We start from the raw sequence: 20,259 nt of genomic DNA, 5'->3' as shown, positions 1-20,259 counted from the left end.
GGAGGGAGGCTACCCTCTCGTCTACCGGGGTAAACTCCAACATACACCAAGCCGGGGGGCAATAAGTTGCCACCCCTGCCCGCCGCCTGACACCAGTGGCAACTCCAGAGTGGACGATAGTCCAACCCCTCTCGAGGAGACTGGTTCCAGAGCCCTTGCTGTGCGTCGAGGTGAGGCCAACTATATCTAGCCGGAACTTCTCAACCTCACGCACCAGCTCAGGCTCCTTCCCCACCAGAGAGGTGACGTTCCTTCATTGTTGATTTTCATTGTGCTTCTGTCCTCTATCCTTCCTTTCTCTCCTCTCAACCCCAACCGGTCGAGGCAGATGTTCTCCCACTCTGAGTCTGGTTCTGAGGTTCCTTCCTGTTAAAAGGGAGTTTTTTCTCACCACTGTTGCTCATGTGGGAATGTTGGGTCTCTTTAAAGTTAAAACCTGAAGAGTTCGGTTTAGAACCTGCTCTATGTGTGCCTTGAGATAACTTTGTTGTGATTTGGCGCTATACAAATAAAGATTGATTGAAGCACTACACAGTGCGAAAGCCCTATTGTAATCGTAGAAATTATTATTATCATAGTTCTGCCTAAACGAACACCTTTTTGACAGCCTAAACATGCCCGAAAAGTCATCAAAATTTGGAATCATGTCCGACCCAGCGAAAAATTTGATATTTTAAGGATCACGAAAATGGGCAAGAAAAAATGGCTCAACAGCGCCCCCTAGTAAATTTAAAAAATCGAGCCCCTCTCATAGATAAACGAAATTCGGTACACATATGTATCGTGTAAAGATGCACAAAAAAGTCTCTTGGACCCATACCCTCACTCCTACAGGAAGTCACCACGGCAAACGTCATTCCTGGTTGCCGTGGTGACGCGGCGAATTTCAATGTCTCGCCATGAAATTTCAAACCCTCATAACTTGACTCCACATGGTCTCAGCTTTTCCAAATTTCATATGCTTGTTCAACGTCCTGGTCTGAACACATGTACAGTCTGATATTTAGTGGCAGTCATAGCACCACCTACTGGCAACAGGAAGTCACTTGCTTCATTCTTTCACTAATTACTCCCATAATCATAAGTATTTACACCTGAAATGCACTCAGCTGAGACATAAGACCTTGGTGATGCTACATTCTCCAACTGAGCCACAGCCCGACATGCGTGGGAAGGCGAGGGCCCGTTCATCGCTGCTTGCAGCTTTAATTTACGATTGATTTTCTACAAATTAAATAAGAAATCTTTTTAGCTTCATTTCCTTTTTTAGTTTTTAACCATTTATGTTTTGGACTTTTCTTTCTGTTTGTGTGTTAGACAGAATCACACATACAGGATGTGAGAAGTGTTGTGGTTGTATAAATGCATTTCTTTATGTGACATTAACTGTCGTACAACGCCTCATGTCAGTAAATATAACTGTGAGAAAAGTGAACTCAGCATAGAGAAATGTGTGTGACTAACTGTGATTCAACAGATTTAAAAATACTTTACACAACAGCAACAGACATCAATTCTGCTTTAAAATCATTTTATAAAAACCTGATCACAAACACTGTGTTGAGTAACCAAGACAAACAGTAGAAGACTTAAAAAAGACAGAACAGACCTGTGAATGTAGAAGTCATTTAATTGATCAGTAGGTTACTGATCTATATCTTTATTAAAAGAAGAAAGAAAACTTACAGTGACATTTTGTTTAGATGGCTGGAGATTGTCCCTCCATCTATTATACTGATCACACTGACTGCTTAAACCTATCCTGCTGTTGTCTGTATTAGGAAAAGTTCATTTTATCAAGATGAATATCTTGCCACAGAGGCTTTATCCATTTTAGATTATATCTTTACTTCTGTCCAAGAAGTTTCTGCCTGACATTAAGCCTGTGACAACTTCTTTTATTTGGAAATGCAGAGTGGCAACAATGAGCCTATCACCCTTAAAACAAGGTGAACAGATGTTCCCAAAGATTAAAATATAGCAGATTGTATGTTTGTGTTGCTACATTTGGGAATGGGTCAATCTCTGTTCAGGACTGTCAACCACCTCCTCAAACCTCCTGTGCAAGCCCATCCCTCTACAGCTGAGCAGTGTCAGGCTTTCCCGCTCTATTTTGACTCCAAAAATCAACCAAATAACCCTAACACTGGTTCTCTTCTACTTCTCAATCTCTCTTCTCTGTTAATCTTCCTGCTCTAGATGCTAAACTCAATGGCTTCACTCCTATTGACTTGACTTGATTGTCCTCCATCTCTTCTCTCATCTCTAAGTGTAACCCTTTCTCCTGTCAGCTTGACCCTGTTCCCACCTCTCTCCTGAGGTCCTCTTCAACCATACTGAGTAGTCCTATTGCAGCTATCAACTCTTGTCTCTCCTCTGGTGTTGTTCCTACTGCCCTCAAAACTGCTGTAGTAACCCCATCCTGAAAAAACCTGAACTGGATCCTGCTGTCCTCTCCAACTACCGACCCATCTCCAATCTCCCCATCCCTGCCAAAATAATGGAAAAAGATTGTTGCCTCCCAACTGGAATCTTTTCTCTCTTTGAGCCATTTCAATCAGGTTTCCGTAAACACCACAGCAGTGAAACAGCTCTCCTGCGTTGTAGTCAATGATCTCATCCTCTCTGCTGACACTGGTTCATACAATATTCTCCTTCTCCTTGATCTAAGTGCTGCTTTTGATACGGTCAATCACCATGTACTCATCTCCCGCCTCTCTTCAATAGGAATCTCTGGTCTAGCTCTACAATGGCTCTGATCATACCTCTCTGACAGAAATCAGTTCATCTCACTTGATCCCCAGTCACCTGTGGTGTCCCTCAGGGTTCTGTTCTCGGCCTCCTCCTGTTCTTTCTGTACATCCTACCCATTGGTCAGATCATTTACACCTATGATCTCAGTTTCCATTGTTATGCAGATGACATACAGCTCTACATACACTCTCATTCCCCCATAGACTCCCCCCTCCAGAAGCTCAGCTAATTGTCTGTCAGATTCACAAACTTAGATGCACAACAACTTTCTCAAACTTAACTCCTCCAAAACTGAAGTATTAGTCATTGGTTCCAAATCCTCCCTTCTTAAACCCTCCAACCTGTCCCTCAGTCCCGCAACAGCAGTCAGAAATCTCGGCATCCTCTTTGACTCCACTCTGTCCTTTGATCATCTTATTAAATCCATTACAAAGACATCCTTTTCCACCTCCACAACATTGCACACCTCTGCCTATTCATCTCAAACTCAGATGCTCAGACTCTGGTACATTCATTCATCATGTCACCCATTGATTACTGTAACTCCCTTTTCATTGGTCTCCTGGCAAAATCCACCCAAAAACTACAATACATCCAGAACTCAGCAGCCCACGGCACAGGATGTCCTCTCGATGTAATAAAGGAAAACATGTTGATGTGTGTCACAGCACACAGATGTAAAAATAACAAGAAGATAAGAAGACAGTCTATAATAAAGCTGCAGAGGTTACCTGTCCTTTGTCCTTTAGACTTCTTTTAATAAAGCAGATAATGAAAACACTTGTTACAGCTTCTGTAAAACACTTCAGTCTAAATGTTAGATTTGTCTGGATGTTCTCAGGTGAAACTACAGCAGACACAGCCTTTGATATTAAGCAGGTTTTACCCCAATAAAAAAATAATAATAATGACAACAACAATAATAATAAAAATAATAGATAGAGTACAGGGGAAATTAAAAAATCAAAAACTACGTATATGTATGAAAAAAAAAAATATATATATATATATATATATATATATATTGTATAATTGCACAGCAGTAGTCTGTAAACTTGTAGTGTATTTATAATGGAAATGATGCCTCCAGCTTTTCTTTCATCCAGTTTCTAGTGCTTTTTAACCATTTATGTTTCAGACTTTTCTTTCTGTTTGTGTGTTAGACAGAATGTTTAATGATAATAAGGTGAATATTCTCTGCAGAGATAAAAAAATGAAAGCTTCACAAACACAACCATACATGGTTAATCTGGTTGTTAGTTTCTTTTCTGCAGGGGTTTTTGGTTATTCTAGGGTTTCTTTTTTTAAAGTATAAAGTATCACATATACAGGATGTGAGAAGTGTTGTAGTTGTATAAATACATTTTGTATGTGACATTAACTGTCGTACTACGCCTCATGTCAGTAAATATAACTGTGAGAAAAGTGAACTCAGCATAGAGAAATGTGTGTGACTAACTGCGATATAACAGATTAAAAAATACTTTACACAACAGCAACAGACATCAATTCTGCTTTAAAATCATTTTATAAAAACCTGATCACAAACACTGTGTTGAGTAACCAAGACAAACAGTAGAAGACTTAAAAAAGACAGAACAGACCTGTGAATGTAGAAGTCATTTAATTGATCAGTAGGTTACTGATCAATATCTTTATTAAAAGAAGAAAGAAAACTTACAGTGACATTTTGTTTAGATGGCTGGAGATTGTCCCTCCATCTATCATACTGATCACACTGACTGCTTAAACCTATCCTGCTGTTGTCTGTATTAGGAAAAGTTCATTTTATCAAGATGAATATCTTGCCACAGAGGCTTTATCCATTTTAGATTATATCTTTACTTCTGTCCAAGAAGTCTCTGCCTGACATTAAGTCTGTGACAACTTCTTTTATTTGGAAATGCAGAGTGGCAACAATGAGCCTATCACCCTTAAAACAAGGTGAACAAATGTTCCCAAAGATTAAAATATAGCAGATTGTATGTTTGTGTTGCTACATTTGGGAATGGGTCAATCTCTGTTCAGGACTGTCAACCACCTCCTCAAACCTCCTGTGCAAGCCCATCCCTCTACAGCTGAGCAGTGTCAGGCTTTCCCGCTCTATTTTGACTCCAAAAATCAACCAAATAACCCTAACACTGGTTCTCTTCTACTTCTCAATCTCTCTTCTCTGTTAATCTTCCTGCTCTAGATGCTAAACTCAATGGCTTCACTCCTATTGACTTGACTTGATTGTCCTCCATCTCTTCTCTCATCTCTAAGTGTAACCCTTTCTCCTGTCAGCTTGACCCTGTTCCCACCTCTCTCCTGAGGTCCTCTTCAACCATACTGAGTAGTCCTATTGCAGCTATCAACTCTTGTCTCTCCTCTGGTGTTGTTCCTACTGCCCTCAAAACTGCTGTAGTAACCCCATCCTGAAAAAACCTGAACTGGATCCTGCTGTCCTCTCCAACTACCGACCCATCTCCAATCTCCCCATCCCTGCCAAAATAATGGAAAAAGATTGTTGCCTCCCAACTGGAATCTTTTCTCTCTTTTCAATCAGGTTTCCGTAAACACCACAGCAGTGAAACAGCTCTCCTGCGTTGTAGTCAACGATCTCATCCTCTCTGCTGACGCTGGTTCATACAATATTCTCCTTCTCCTTGATCTAAGTGCTGCTTTTGATACGGTCAATCACCATGTACTCATCTCCCGCCTCTCTTCAATAGGAATCTCTGGTCTAGCTCTACAATGGCTCTGATCATACCTCTCTGACAGAAATCAGTTCATCTCACTTGATCCCCAGTCACCTGTGGTGTCCCTCAGGGTTCTGTTCTCGGCCCCCTCCTGTTCCTTCTGTACATTCTACCCATTGGTCAGATCATTTACACCCATGATCTCAGTTTCCATTGTTATGCAGATGACATACAGCTCTACATACACTCTCATTCTCCCATAGACTCCCCCCTCCAGAAGCTCAGCTAATTGTCTGTCAGATTCACAAACTTAGATGCACAACAACTTTCTCAAACTTAACTCCTCCAAAACTGAAGTATTAGTCATTGGTTCCAAATCCTCCCTTCTTAAACCCTCCAACCTGTCCCTCAGTCCCGCAACAGCAGTCAGAAATCTCGGCATCTTCTTTGACTCCACTCTGTCCTTTGATCATCTTATTAAATCCATTACAAAGACATCCTTCTTCCACCTCAACAACATTGCACACCTCTGCCTATTCATCTCAAACTCAGATGCTCAGACTCTGGTTCATTCATTCATCATGTCACCCATTGATTACTGTAACTCCCTTTTCATTGGTCTCCTGGCAAAATCCACCCAAAAACTACAATACATCCAGAACTCAGCAGCCCACGTCACAGGATGTCCTCTGGATGTAATAAAGGAAAACATGTTGATGTGTGTCACAGCACACAGATGTAAAAATAACAAGAAGATAAGAAGACAGTCTATAATAAAGCTGCAGAGGTTACCTGTCCTTTGTCCTTTAGACTTCTTTTAATGAAGCAGATAATGAAAACACTTGTCACAGCTTCTGTAAAACACTTCAGTCTAAATGTTAGATTTGTCTGGATGTTCTCAGGTGAAACTACAGCAGACACAGCCTTTGATATTAGGCAGGTTTTACCCCAATAAAATATTAATAATAATAATAATGACAACAACAATAATAATAACAATAATAGATAGAGTACAGGGGAAATTAAAAAATCAAAAACTACATATATGTATGAAAAAAACAAAATAATATAGTATAATTGCACAGCAATAGTCTATAAACCTGTAGTCTATTTATAATGGAAATGACGCCTCCAGTCTCCTGGCTTTTCTTTCATCCAGTTTCTAGTGCTTTTTAACCATTTATGTTTCAGACTTTTCTTTCTGTTTGTGTGTTAGACAGAATGTTTAATGATAATAAGGTGAATATTCTCTGCAGAGATACAAAATGAAAGCTTCACAAACACAACCATATATGGTTAATCTGGTTGTTAGTTTCTTTTCTGCAGGGGTTTTTTGTTCTTCTAGGGTTTCTTTTTTTAAGGTGTCATCATATCTCTGAAAACACATAACCAGAGAAACATCACATATACAGGATGTGAGAAGTGTTGTAGTTGTATAAATACATTTTGTATGTGACATTAACTGTCGTACTACGCCTTATGTCAGTAAATATAACTGTGAGAAAAGTGAACTCAGCATAGAGAAATGTGTGTGACTAACTGCGATACAACAGATTTAAAAATACTTTACACAACAGCAACAGACATCAATTCTGCTTTAAAATCATTTTATAAAAACCTGATCACAAACACTGTGTTGAGTAACCAAGACAAACAGTAGAAGACTTAAAAAAGACAGAACAGACCTGTGAATGTAGAAGTCATTTAACCAACCTACTGATCAATATCTTTATTAAAAGAAGAAAGAAAACTTACAGTGACATTTTGTTTAGATGGCTGGAGATTGTCCCTCCATCTATCATACTGATCACACTGACTTCATTTCAGGCTGTAATTCTTCATTGCCTGCTTATTGTCATTCATTGTTTGTCATATTTTTAAAGGTTTTTCCTTCCTGTGTTTTCCTGCCTCAGTTATTTTCCTCATGTGTCTCACCTGTGTCCTATTTTATAATCACCCCATGTCTATATAGGTTTTGGTTTTCAGTTCAGTCATTGTCTGAGTCTCTTTAACAGAATGTAGTTCACTGAAAAAAATGTCCCTATCTTTTACAAGCTTTAAAGGTTGAATATGTAGAATATTTATTAAAAGCTATATATTTTCTAAATAATACACCCACAGGGCGTTTTGAGGGTTACAGAATGAAAGGATCGCTTTCATTCTGTAAAAATTTGTCTTAATTAATAATTTTACATTTTTTTGATGGGTTCGACAATGACGTTCTGTGTGCATTGTACCAGGCAATAGTGGCCAGAAGTGCGGGTTGCCAGGGTCTGTTATTCCAGCGCAGCTACTGTAGGCTGGCACTGGGTGAAATGGAGTTGTAAACAAGCAGAGCCGTGTTGGACTTACTAAAACCAGCGTTTTTTGCTCTCAAGTACAACTTTTCATCACAAAACTTCAAAGGTAAGACAGAATTAGTTAGTAATTAATTAATTAGTTAGTCGCTGTAAATAAGTGGTTGTTTAACTTTGTATTCTTTGGCTGCTGGTTCACTGAGTTTTTAGCGCAATAATATTGGTACTGTTGAACTCGCCAGGGTCTTAGCTTTCATATGAGATGCTATTTGTTTGTGTGCCATGAAGTATCAGAACGGTAACAATGGAAATGTGGAGAGTGGGTTGACTTTCTGACGCTATTCGGATTTTGATATTTGATCATTAATATGCTTGGTGTTTGAGTTGTGTTTCTCCTGTTTAATTTGATGTGCAGTATGACTGTATTGCTACATCATTAGGGCAGCGTTTTATGCCTTTTTCTGCGGAGAGTCTCAAGGTCTCCTAATTGGGGGACCTTGAAGTGTAACAGGTTTAACTGCTACTCCCACTGCTGTTACAATGTAATGTACCTCAGTGGTTTCAAGTTAGTTACAGCGAGGGTATGTTCGCTTCCTGTTTTCAAAATAAAAGCACCAATTCTATCGTCATGATTTTCTGAATAATAAAAGGCAACGGGTGTTTTATTTTGTGAAAATAACCGGAAGTGCGTTACTCGCTACGGCTAACTTGAATGGCTCCGAATTCGCAGGAGCAAAACTTTAAGCAGGTGTTATTTGGACAAATTAGCGTCACATTGTGGATCTAAAGGGCTACTTTCTCGCCTAAAAAGGTTAGACATGTGGATAAAGTGGTATATTTACAGAGTTAGAGCTAAAATAAAATCCGCTTCAGCCTGCTGATTTCAGCTTGGGTAGGAACGAAATGCATTATGGGTTATCGTGTAGTTTACTGACTGGTCTGCTCACACCGATCAGGCTACAGAAACAAGCAATCATTTTGAGTTGGGAGCTAGCTAGCTAATCAATTACACACCACTTAAAGACTTCCAGTTGAAGACTGGCTAACGTTAAATACTGTTGTAAAATTAATTGGTCGAAATTAGTCGTTACCCTGTATGACTCATCACTTGACATGGCACAGGCTGATCGATTGACACACTCGGCAACGAACCTGGCAACCAGACTGCTGGAATTATTTTTGGTTGTTGCGACTACGATCTCAAGACACTAGATGGCGGTGTTGTGCTCATTCTCCATATTCAGCCTTTAACTAAATGTGATTCTGGTCATTATTTTGGACCTCAGTTTGATATGAATCACCATATTTCTCTGTTCTGACATATAGTAGGAGCTCTCTGCATCGCCCTGGGCAGAGGGACGAGTCAGGGCTGCTCTATGTCCTCATAGTTATTGATGCTTACAACTCACATCCTGGCAAAAGCTATAAGGAGCTCTTTGATCAAGAATAATATGCTAATATGCTTTCTGTGTAACCTTGAAACATCACTAGAACATATATTCATACTTTTGTTTCAGTTCTCAGACTATAAAATAAATGATTCAAAGGCAGAAACAATGACTTCTACTTTAAGAGGTCTTGGACTTGTCTTTTCCACCTTTCACTGGGTCTCTAATGGATCCATCTATGTTGGCATTTATATCACACCATCACTATGTTGGTCGAGTTGTTACAGCTCATGTCACATAAACGCAGCGTCCCTGGTTTGAATCCAGCCAGAGACATTTGCTGCAGGTCATTTCCCTCTCTCTCTCTGTCTGTCTGTCTGTCTCTCTCTTTGTCTCTCTCTCTCTGTCTCTAACTGTTTCCTGTTGGTATCCCTGCTAGTTACTATCTCAAATGAAGGCAACAGAACAGAACTGCATTGTGGGCTGTTATATTATATTACAAGTACAAATAACGTCTCACACAGATGTGAACAGTCTGAGTAATGTGTCTCCTGTTGTTGTTGTTTTTGTTGCAGATGGAGATCTTTACGTCACTATTTCAGAGGAGGTCAGCAGTGATGTGAGAGTCCAGAGCTGGGGAGTCCAGCCTGACTGTGATGGTTCCTACTGAACTACAAGTGGAAAAAGTGCAAAACGTTGTATTAGTAGAGACTGGTTGAGATAAATGGGAGCCTTGTAGTGATCATTCAAAGTGGTGTGTAGCTGTGGATCAAAATAAACCCTGGACCTGTATTGCTGATGTAAACAGATCAGAGTCACAGTATGGGAGGCCAGGGGAGGCACTGTGTGTTAAAGACGAAGAAATAGTAAAAATATTCAGGAGCTTTGTAAAGGATGTGAAAATTATTAAAAAATAATAAAATATTATTTACCACTTAATCATTTTATTCTTTGTTTTCCTTTTTATATTTGAAATCTGGGTAAAACTGTCCAGCTGTAATATTAAATACACACAAACAAGACAAACACAAGGATTAACAATATGAACAAGAAAATTCACATTGTAAAAAAATGAAAAAATATATCAAATAAAAATTTAAAGCAAATATCCAGTTTTACATTATGATTCCTGATGACTGGACAAGCTGTAAATATTTAGAAATATATAAAAATATTCCTCATAAATAAATTCAATGATTTACATGATAAAGTAAAACACTAATGAACTAAAAAGACTGTTATAAATGTGATTTCTCTGTGATGCTGCTCAGTGAACATCGTGGACTCTGTCTCCACCTGGTGGACAAAATGAAGAATTACTCAATTATACATTCGATTTAAATTCTGTGTTAAGTAAGAATAAATATGTGTTCTGAGTTTGACATACCACAGAAAAGTGTGTTGTTAACCACCCTGCCAAATTTGAATGATTAAAAAAATCGCCAAATATATGAAATTAGGCTTCAGAGTTGTGTAAAACGTCTGAGCGCTTTCTGCTGCTAGCTCAGCTGCTAGCTCGGCGGCTAACTCGGCTGCTAGCTCGGCGGCTAACTCAACCAAGAGGGTCTGGCTGCAGACCTCTCGCGTGAGGCCTCTCCCTGTGCAGGCTCTCGTCTCAGGTCTACCTCCAGCGTGAGGCCCGGAAATAAAAAAAATTTCCACGCCTCCAGTGAGAATCCGACATTTTGACCAACCACCAAAGCCTGCAAAAACAGAAAGGCGGGACTCCGACAGTTTTACATCGCTTACGAGCTACAGCTGTGACAGTAAAAAAAATTTCCACGCCTCCAGTGAGAATCCGACATTTTGACCAACCACCAAAGCCTGCAAAAACAGAAAGGCGGGACTCCGACAGTTTTACATCGCTTACGAGCTACAGCTGTGACAGTAAGTGAAACTTTCAAAAATGAAGGTGCACGTAACTACCTAATTAAGTTTGTTAGTGACCTGTGTTAAGTACAGTAAGGAATAATTGGTGAGGACGTTGTTGTGGATAATTAAACCCTGATATAATTAATGGAAAACCACGGGAAGGGGTTTATTTGTAATGCGTTAAATAATTAATTTGAGATATAGCTAAATGTTGAACAAAATACGAGTTTTATAGGTTATAGAGTTTTATAGGCTAGTTTCTATAGTTTTATAGGCTAAATTGCATTCAGCATAGATGCTGAATGCAATTTAGCTTTCAGATCTGCAAGTCCGCTTTTCCCGGTTTTGCTGACCCTCCTCCTGGTCGTGTGCATTATATCTAACCGTTGATAAATCAATTGGTACCTCGGTTGATTATCCTATAGGTGTTACAATATTTGCATTTGTGTAGTGTTACCTGTCATAAACCAGGTATTACTTATTACGAGGCGCGTTTGTGCCGTGGTGTTAGTGACACTTTTTTGCAAAGTACAAGCCTATGTAACATCACAATTAGTCCGAAGCAGTTTAACTTGCTTCACACGGTATACATTTTTACCAACTGAAATAAAATATTGAACATAATATCACTTTTTTGTGTTATGTAGATGCATCACTCCATTTTTCCATCAAGTGAGGGCTATAAAGTGGAGCGCTGCACAGTTTGTTGCAAGCTTTTTCATTGCCCCTTTTGCCCAAAATATAAACCCAGTCAAAGAGGAAGGCTCCAGAAACACCTGGATGTACATTTCAAAAACGCCATCACATTCAAAGGTATGTGTATGTGAATGTGTCTGTGTTTTCATGTGCTCATATATCTTTTTAATCATTGGCAAATTTAACCTTTTGTTGACTTCCTCCTAGACCAAAAGATCTGCAAATGCAGTTTAAACTGCAGAAATACCGCACATTTCCATTGTCCCATTTGTGACAAAACCATCATAAGAAGAGCGGACATGGAGAAACATCTGGAGACCTGTCAAATTTTGGACACATCTGCTGCACTCGACCCCCCCCTCCTTCCACCATCCACTCTTCCACAAGATGTTCCCTGTGCCCCACCTGCCACCTCCTCCGCTGCCCAGCCTACCCTCTCCTCCGCTGACCAGCCTACCACCTCCTCCGCTGACAAGCCTAACACCTCCTCCGCTGCCCAGCCTACCACCTCCTCCGCTGCCCAGCCTACCACCTCCTCCGCTGACCAGCCTACCACCTCTTCCGCTGCCCAGCCTAACACCTCCTCCGCTGCCCAGCCTAACACCTCCTCCGCTGCCCAGCCTACCACCTCCTCCGCTGACCAGCCTAACACCTCCTCCGCTGCCCAGCCTACCACCTCCTCCGCTGCCCAGCCTACCACCTCCTACGCTGACCAGCCTAACACCTCCTCCGCTGCCCAGCCTAACACCTCCTCCGCTGCCCAGCCTACCACCTCCTCCGCTGCCCTGCCTACCACCTCCTCCGCTGCCCAGCCTACCATCTCCTCCGCTGCCCAGCCTACCACCTCCTTCTCCTCCTCTATCCAGCACACTACAAGCTATAAGAAGGCACAATGTTCTCATTGCGGCCTAATCTGCCTTGCAAAGAATTTGAACAATCACATTCACAGGAAACACAGAAAAAAAAAAACCTGTGACAGTGTGTTGAGGGCTATCTGTGTGGATGCAACAAATGGGATATCTGCTGTACAAAAAGCATCCCATGGATTTTCAGTGCCTATTCATGTGCAAAAAAAAACCTGGGGCCACCTGCATAAGGTGCAGTGTGAACTTGAAGAATGCAGGCAGTATCACTTAATGGCACTGAGGAGTGGGTTAACTTTTAGCCAGTGTGAGCACATCCGCTCACTGGAATATTGCAGAGAAATAGCCACAGAGGAATGGCTTAAGGAGGAGACACTGGAGGAAATGGTTAACTTGAAATTCTTTGGTGAGGCAAAAAAGGCAACCTGCAAGAAAAGGCAACAACAGGCACAGAAGGAGCATGTCCCTCTCTGTGTAGAGGTTTCATTTCAAAAAAATCCTACTCAGTACTGTTTGTCTGTACACGAGCCAGCTTTACACCACTACAGTCAGCTTGGGAGGGTGATGGTGACATACAACTCCACAGCTCACACCTGGCATTGTCCTTGTGCCAAACCAAGAACATCCTGTGTCCACAAAAACATTGGCAAGTGGCATCTATTTCAGAAAACACCAGAAATATTCAGAACAGAGACTGTAGCAAGTACACCTCAGCTACAACAAAATAGTCTCTATCCGCCATCTGCAGACATCTTGGAGCAACTTGTTCACTACATTAACAAACATAAACGGCTTCCAGACACCTTGCCAGATGACATTATTAAACCAAAACCATCAGCAAGTTACATTACAGAGTTGCATCCATCTGAGACAACTTGCACCATCTGTCCTGGGTCTGTGCATCTTGAAAAATCAACTTTAATTTCCAAAAATGCACGGATAATCACTATGAATGGTGTAATTGAACGTAAGTATTTTTAAAATGTGATTGTAACATTGTCAATTACTCAAAATCTTGTAACACCACATGTTTTCACAAAATATAAAATTGTTTAAAAATGTGTTGTTTTTTCTTTCTTTAACAGATGTATCAACCTATTTCCGGCGATGCCCACAGTGCCACATGGTGTACCGTTATCAGGAATGGATTGACAGCCTTTACAATTTTGATGATCATGTCATATTGAACCTGGAACTGTGTCTATATTTGAGGCTGAATTTACAGGTCAGTACAATTTAACTTTCATGATAATGTTTATTGGTACATGTTTATTCCTCTGAAATAACCCTGCCTGTAATTTTCTGAAATGTATTTTTCTCTTTAAGAACAATGTTTCAGTCTCCAAGGTAATCGAATCACTGGAAGGCCTAAGGAAAGTAACATTTCCATCCAAACATACAATCCTCCATGCATACCTCCACTTCGAGGCATTGACAAACCACAATTACTCTTATTCCTGTGTCTGCTGTGGCTACCATCCTCCAGTGGTTGTGATGGACCTCCATAAGAAAGGGGTGTTTAACTTGCCCGGTAAGTCACAAAGTTGTGCGTGCATGCATGTGTGCATGTGTTTGTGCATGTATTACAGACAGTAAATTACAGCTGTTTCTTTCAGTGAGTGACATAGAAGAAGTCTCCGAGAACTTCACTGGGGAGGTCAATATTGAGGAGTTCTGGGATTCTGTGCAGCTTGAGATGATTTCCCGTGCCTTTTTCCAAAGTATTTACACAAGTTCTTTCTTTGTTATCACCTTTATTTAATAAATAATTGAACTGTAACATACTATTAATTACATGTTTGGTGCCTTTTCCATAGGCCATGCAAAGAACAACTTTGCTGTCCATCCTAGTTTTGAGCACTGGGCCCCATGGATTGGGAAGAATACACGCAAGTCTGACACTGTGTTAAACACAGAATTTGAAAAAGTTTCCTCTTCAAAGTCCTCATCTGAAGCTGAGCTGAGCATGGTTTCAGAGGACCGTCTGATGGATGAGCTCATGAAGCAGAAGGTACATATATTGTTATTAAATTTTTGTTGCAGCGTGTAACAAAATTTGAATTGATTTCACATTTTCTTTATTTCAAAAGGTTTCTACAGTGCGCAAGCTGTGTAAGGCCTGCAATTTGGACTCAAAGGGATCAAGGAATGACCTCATCAACAGACTAAGAGACGAGATGAAAACCAGACATACATATGACAAAATCTTCCAAAAAATCTGGGGAGCTTCAGGTATGGGTCAAACATTGTTCTTAAAAACAATCTGAAATGTGTTATTAACATTAACTAAAGAGACTTTCAACTTACTTTTATAGGGGGCTGGTCTGTGATTCTCTGCCCTCATGGTGTTATATACAGTGTAAAGTTTAACCTGAGGGCAGAATCGCCAAGAGATTTTGCTGATCTCCTTCTCTCCTGGAAGCACCTGCCAAATGTTTCTGTTTATGATTTTGCTCGTGGTTTGGCAACTCATGTCAACCTCTGTGTCCCAACCACACTACCTATCAAGCCACATGAAGGGAGACTAGCTGAAACAACCGACGAAAATGTCACAGCTGCTCACCAGGGAAAACTCAGAATCCCTCTTCCCTGGTTGACTGAAAAGTTAAAAAATCCTGATGTTGATGGGCATCCTTGCACTGGGTCTTCAGACCATTATGTCCTTTATGACAAATTTCATGAGGCCAACACCAAGGATCCAAAGGAGGTTTTAAGGAGGATCAACCTGGTCCCAGAACTCCAGGGTTCCCTGAATAGCCAGGTGGCTGAGCAGCTATTTTCAACTCTAAGGAAAAACAATTACTTCCTCAATAACATGGCACCTTCGACGCACATTTTTACAATGAGAAACCTGGTACATCATCGAAACACAAAAACAAACAAAAATATTCTGAAAAACCTGCTCAAGAGAGGAGGAGATTCAGAGTCTCTGCATGACATCGCTCTAAGTGAAAATGGACAAGCAGTGTTAGGTAAATATGAAATATGGGATTTTTAATGTTATACTTGAAATGTGAAATATAATGCTTGTACTAAACCATGTCTTTTCTAAAGCCTTGGGAATCCTACCATCAAAGAACTCTGCACAGCATCAACATCTGCCATCACCAGTTGGAGCCCCTTTGCAGCCACAAGGTCTTCACGCTGACACACACAAAGGTATGTAGCAGCTTCTCAAATCCACATTAATTTATTTAGCCTTTTTTTAAAACTTGGATTTTCCTGTAAAGATGGTGACACATGTGGACCACACTGTGAAAACATCACTAAATGTGAGAACATACAACCAAGCCGGTCGTCATGGACATTACACATGCATTCCTCCCAACAGCAACTGGTATGTATTTAAGAAAGCGTTGTGATTCTTATATTGAAATCTTGACACCTGTGAAAGTACTGGGCTACATTTTATGGTGTTTATGAAATATTTAATATGGTGCAATCTTTTTTATATATATTTTTTTCTATCATTAGCTTGACTATGTCCTGGATACTGAAAGGCCAGAGACACAACTAATTGTGAAGACAAAAAAGAGTTGCCTAACGCGTGGTGACTTCTGGACTCTTGGCTTGAATCAGGAGATGGAATCAACCGTGAGTTAATATTAAATGGATCTTATAAGTGAACCAATTATGTTGTGAGAACGGGTAATACTGGACCAAAAATGCAGACAGCATGCAGGAGGTAATACCAATGATTTATTAAATGAGAAGTAATGGGATGGAGGGGAGAGGGAGTCAGGGGATGGAGCCGCACGTCGTGAGGATGATGGCAGAGAGAATGAGGCTGAATCCGAGGCAGGGTGAAAAGGAATGGGCAGGTGGAGAATGGCTGGCAGAGGTACTCAGGAGCAGGTCCACTGAGGAGAGAGGGAGAGGGGAGGGACAAACAGAGGGACAAGAAAAAACAAAAACAGGAGGTGCAGAGTGAGGACGTGACATATGTATGTCAATAATGCTGCCAAGTAATTATTATATTGATTTTTTTTTTTTTTTGCAGATTGGAAATGCCTGTTTTGAGCTTATAGAAAGAATTGCTCAATCAAAGGTATAAAGTTTGATCTCAGAATATGTTTGTATCCATTTTATATACTGTTTTACATGTTTACATTTGCAATATATTCTGCAGGGGAAGTGCATTTTTGTGGCTGATTTGTATGTCGTACCGACATGGCGACAGCCAACAGCAGCCAACCCACTCTCAGGTTTACCTGTAAGTATACTGGATTCAATTAATAATATATTTTTATGTTGATTTATTTTATCTTTTAAATGTTTCTTTGATATTAGGGAGACATTCACATAAGGGACTCCATTGTTATCCCTGTGTGGAAAATTGGACATTTCATGTTGTGTGTAAGTACAGTTGCATTTTTTTCTTTATTGCTGTCACTTTTATAACTTAACCACACACTCCCTTTCCTGTGGTGGAGGCAACCACTTCCTGAATCATTGCTGTCCAAATCCTTTCTTGTCCTCACATCTTTTTTACATTCACTAAGCACACACTAAAAAATAAAAAATAAAAAAGGTGTGCTGCATTAGTGTTGTGCTGTTGTGTTTCTGTTGTCTGTGTTGTATTAACCTCTCCCCCTACGATGAAATGATATCTCATTAACCACAATAGGTTTTGAAGCCAGTCCAGAGAGAGATTCTCTTTCTTGATTCCAAATGTGCACATGCACAATTTGGGTTTGGTGATCAGGAAATGAGAGCACTGCTGAGGTCACTAACAAAAACATATTCTTTTGTTCTGAATGGTGTTCATGTTCCTATGCTGTTCGGAAAAGGTTTGTTTTAGGGCTGAGCAGTATGGATAAATGGTCAAAACTAGGGATGCAACGGTAGAGTTTTCCCACAGTTCTGTCTAAGCCAATATTGCATGAAAAAATAATTAAAAGCACAAATGTAGTCAAACAAAAAACCGTAATATCAAAATTTAACACTTCTATCATCACATATCATTTCCTTCCATAAAAAAAATATGCAGTATCCAATCAAGTTAAATTGCCTTTGTCTATTGCACCTAACGGGCATTCAATGATTTGATATATTAAATATATATTAAATGTTGTTGCATCCCTAGTCAAAACCCACCATTACAGCATCCAAAACCCCACAAGATGTGAGTATTGATATATTGCCCAGCTCTACATTGTTTTCTCATTGGATCATGTTCTGATCTGTGAAAGTCTTTTTATGGTATCACCTAAATATAATTGCAATTTGGCACATCGGGTACTTCTTTTAAATTAAACTTTCGTGGATGATAACATTACATTAATAATATATGTCATAAAATTGTGCCATAAAAAGCCTTCTACATGTGTTCGACTGCATGTAAAGGTTTGTTCCTGACCTAAATTACTTACACGCAGTATGGTTTACATGTAACCTAACCATGATCTGGACAAGTATGTGATGCTATGTTAATGTCTTTTAACTTTTAGAAACCTTTCTCAATCGATATTTCCTGGAGTGTGGCACGAGACCACTGGTTTGGAAATACAGGTAACAGCATATACCACATGTAATCTCCATTTAACACCATTTAAAATCATCGACTGACTTCTATTCTGTCATCATAGGGTTTTCCAAGACAGCCATATGGACACGACTGTGGGATCTTCATGTTGATGGTAGGAGATGTTAGTATTTAGCTTATTTAATTCTATGTGCTTTAAAGCTATTGATATGGAATTGTTTTTTTTCCATAGTATGCCCTCTACTCTGTCCTGGATGCCCCTTATGATTTCACCGTGGTAAGTTGACTTGCATATTCAAAGTAAACTGTAAACATCTACTCTGTCCAACTGTGCTAAAAAATTCTTTTCAGGTGGACATGCCAGCTTTGCGAAAGTGGTGGTGTGTTATGCTCCTGGAGAATTTTGAACTTGGAAGGTAAGAGCACAAAAATTTGACTTTTAATTTTGTTGAAAATATTAACAGCACATTTATGAGCATATTTGTTTTTCTTTTTATTTGAGCTATGGCAAAATGTTTGCCCACTGGACAGACATTTCAAAGGGTGTGCTGCAAGATGAGGTGCCACCAGTGTATCATTTAAAGAAACGGAAGATGGATGACATCACTGAGGTCAGTGATTTCTCACCCATTGGAAGAAGGGCTCATGTTATACCAGTCGAAGTATTAGAGAAAGCTGGAATTAATAATGTTGGGTGTGCATATTCTTTATCAGTATTTTGATGCATCAACATGTTGTCCTTACAATGCCAGCCATGGTCATTGCATTATTTTGAATATTGAATTAAAAGATTTGTGTGTTCCTCACCCTCACCCCCCACCCCACCTTCACCTCCCACCCCACACACCTTTTAGACAGAGGAGCAGCCACAACCTGTTGCAAAGCGTCAGCAATCTTGCACTGAAAGAGCTGTCGAAATGCCAGTGGATGTGGTATGCATGATTCTCTGTTTTAAACTAAGTTATTCTTTGCAAAAGTTCTATTTGAAGTCTAATTTTTCTAATTTATATGCACTGTTATTTCCATGAGAATAACAGAGTGTGTACAGCAGTTTTTCTATAGCAAGACTACCTTTTTTCTCTTTTTTTTCTATCTTTTTCATAGGATGAAGTGGGGGCCAGGATACTTCATCACTGCAAAAAGGCCGCAGAGTGGGTTGAAACAAACCAACATTTGTTTTCGGCAAAGGTGGAGTTTCCCTGTGTCCTCACTATGGGAGAGGAAGAAGTGGAAGAGGTTGTGCGGCAGTACAGAAGGCTTTGGGATGAAGAAGAACGTTGCCAGCTTGATGACCAGGAGACAGAAGACATCCTTGACCATTTCAAATTTAAATTTGAAAATGTGGAAGACATGTGGGTCTTTTGTGAGGAGATTATTGAGAAAAGAGGATACACAACATACACTGAAACTGAAGTGAAGGAGTAGGCTAATAAGGATGGGTTGTATTTAATAAAAGGCTGAATGGAACCAAGTGATTTTGTCCTTTTTTAAATGTTTTGTACTTTTATCTGTTTTCCTTATTGCTTTAATTATATTATATATTTATATAGTATATTGATATTAATTATTATATATTTATTTATTTGCTTTTATTATACAATGAAGATCACAGGTGAGTTATTGCATTTCAATAGAATGCAGTTTTATCTATTCCTCTCCTCCCTAAATGTTGACAATTTTGTATTTAAGCATAGTTAACCTAATTGGCCTCAATAGTCTTACGATCATAATGTCATTGAAGACAAAAGTCGAATCATTTAATACAATAGAAATTTAAAAAAAATAAATAAGGCATTTACCTTATATAAATGTGATTGTCTTATATAACTCTGAACAAATGTACATAGATTGATGTGTTCATGTAGTACTCTTCAGAGGGACTCCAGGTAGACAGGCGCAGGATAAAGACACAACAGATACCACATGTATCTGTTGTGTCTTTATCCTGTGCCATCTGAATACATGTCTTTCTTAGGTTAAAGGTTTGGTTTTTCTTAGGTTAAAAGTTTATAAATTGGAGTTTACCCCATTAGGACTAATATGTTGCTGGTGTAATCATGGTAAATGCCACAAATAAAGGATTGACAACATCAAAAGTGTTACATATATTTAAGAAACTAATAGCTTTTCACGTTACAAAATTGGTTAATTAAATATAAAGGCACGAAGTTTTGTCTTACAAAATCGATAACTATTTTATTTTGAAGTTTGTTGCGCGCACTT

General features: G+C 39.5%; 2 protein-coding genes across 2 annotated transcripts; both read left to right on the top strand.

Annotated features, from left to right (window-relative positions):
- Nucleotides 1-11,987: 11,987 nt before the first annotated feature.
- LOC128379377 (HMG domain-containing protein 3-like) lies at nt 11,988-15,718 on the top strand. The gene is made up of 8 exons (XM_053338994.1): nt 11,988-13,518; nt 13,637-13,776; nt 13,878-14,082; nt 14,168-14,272; nt 14,369-14,562; nt 14,642-14,783; nt 14,867-15,523; nt 15,606-15,718. The coding sequence occupies exons 1-8, from the start codon at nt 11,988-11,990 to the stop codon at nt 15,716-15,718; spliced, it is 3,087 nt and encodes a 1,028-aa protein (XP_053194969.1).
- Nucleotides 15,719-16,721: 1,003 nt separating this feature from the next.
- Nucleotides 16,722-19,461, top strand: LOC128379376 (uncharacterized). Its single transcript, XM_053338993.1, has 7 exons — nt 16,722-16,756; nt 18,002-18,062; nt 18,269-18,313; nt 18,388-18,452; nt 18,539-18,647; nt 18,891-18,968; nt 19,141-19,461. The coding sequence occupies exons 1-7, from the start codon at nt 16,722-16,724 to the stop codon at nt 19,459-19,461; spliced, it is 714 nt and encodes a 237-aa protein (XP_053194968.1).
- Nucleotides 19,462-20,259: the final 798 nt, after the last annotated feature.

The sequence above is a fragment of the Scomber japonicus genome, chromosome 18 (genome assembly GCF_027409825.1).
Source record: "Scomber japonicus isolate fScoJap1 chromosome 18, fScoJap1.pri, whole genome shotgun sequence".
NCBI classification, from domain to species: domain Eukaryota; kingdom Metazoa; phylum Chordata; class Actinopteri; order Scombriformes; family Scombridae; genus Scomber; species Scomber japonicus.
Note: the sequence above shows the minus strand (reverse complement) of the source record. Positions and strands in the feature narration are given on the sequence as shown.

What these genes read in the sequence shown, in the direction of transcription:
- LOC128379376 (XM_053338993.1), top strand. Translation starts at nt 16,722, where the DNA reads ATGGCGACAGCCAACAGCAGCCAACCCACTCTCAG. An exon ending in AGCAGCCAACCCACTCTCAG is followed by an intron (nt 16,757 to 18,001) that starts GTTTACCTGTAA and finishes TTTAACTTTTAG; the next exon opens with AAACCTTTCTCAATCGATAT. An exon ending in TCGAAATGCCAGTGGATGTG is followed by an intron (nt 18,969 to 19,140) that starts GTATGCATGATT and finishes TCTTTTTCATAG; the next exon opens with GATGAAGTGGGGGCCAGGAT.
- LOC128379377 (XM_053338994.1), top strand. Translation starts at nt 11,988, where the DNA reads ATGGAGAAACATCTGGAGACCTGTCAAATTTTGGACACATCTGCTGCA. An exon ending in TATGAATGGTGTAATTGAAC is followed by an intron (nt 13,519 to 13,636) that starts GTAAGTATTTTT and finishes TTTCTTTAACAG; the next exon opens with ATGTATCAACCTATTTCCGG. An exon ending in AGGGGTGTTTAACTTGCCCG is followed by an intron (nt 14,083 to 14,167) that starts GTAAGTCACAAA and finishes TGTTTCTTTCAG; the next exon opens with TGAGTGACATAGAAGAAGTC.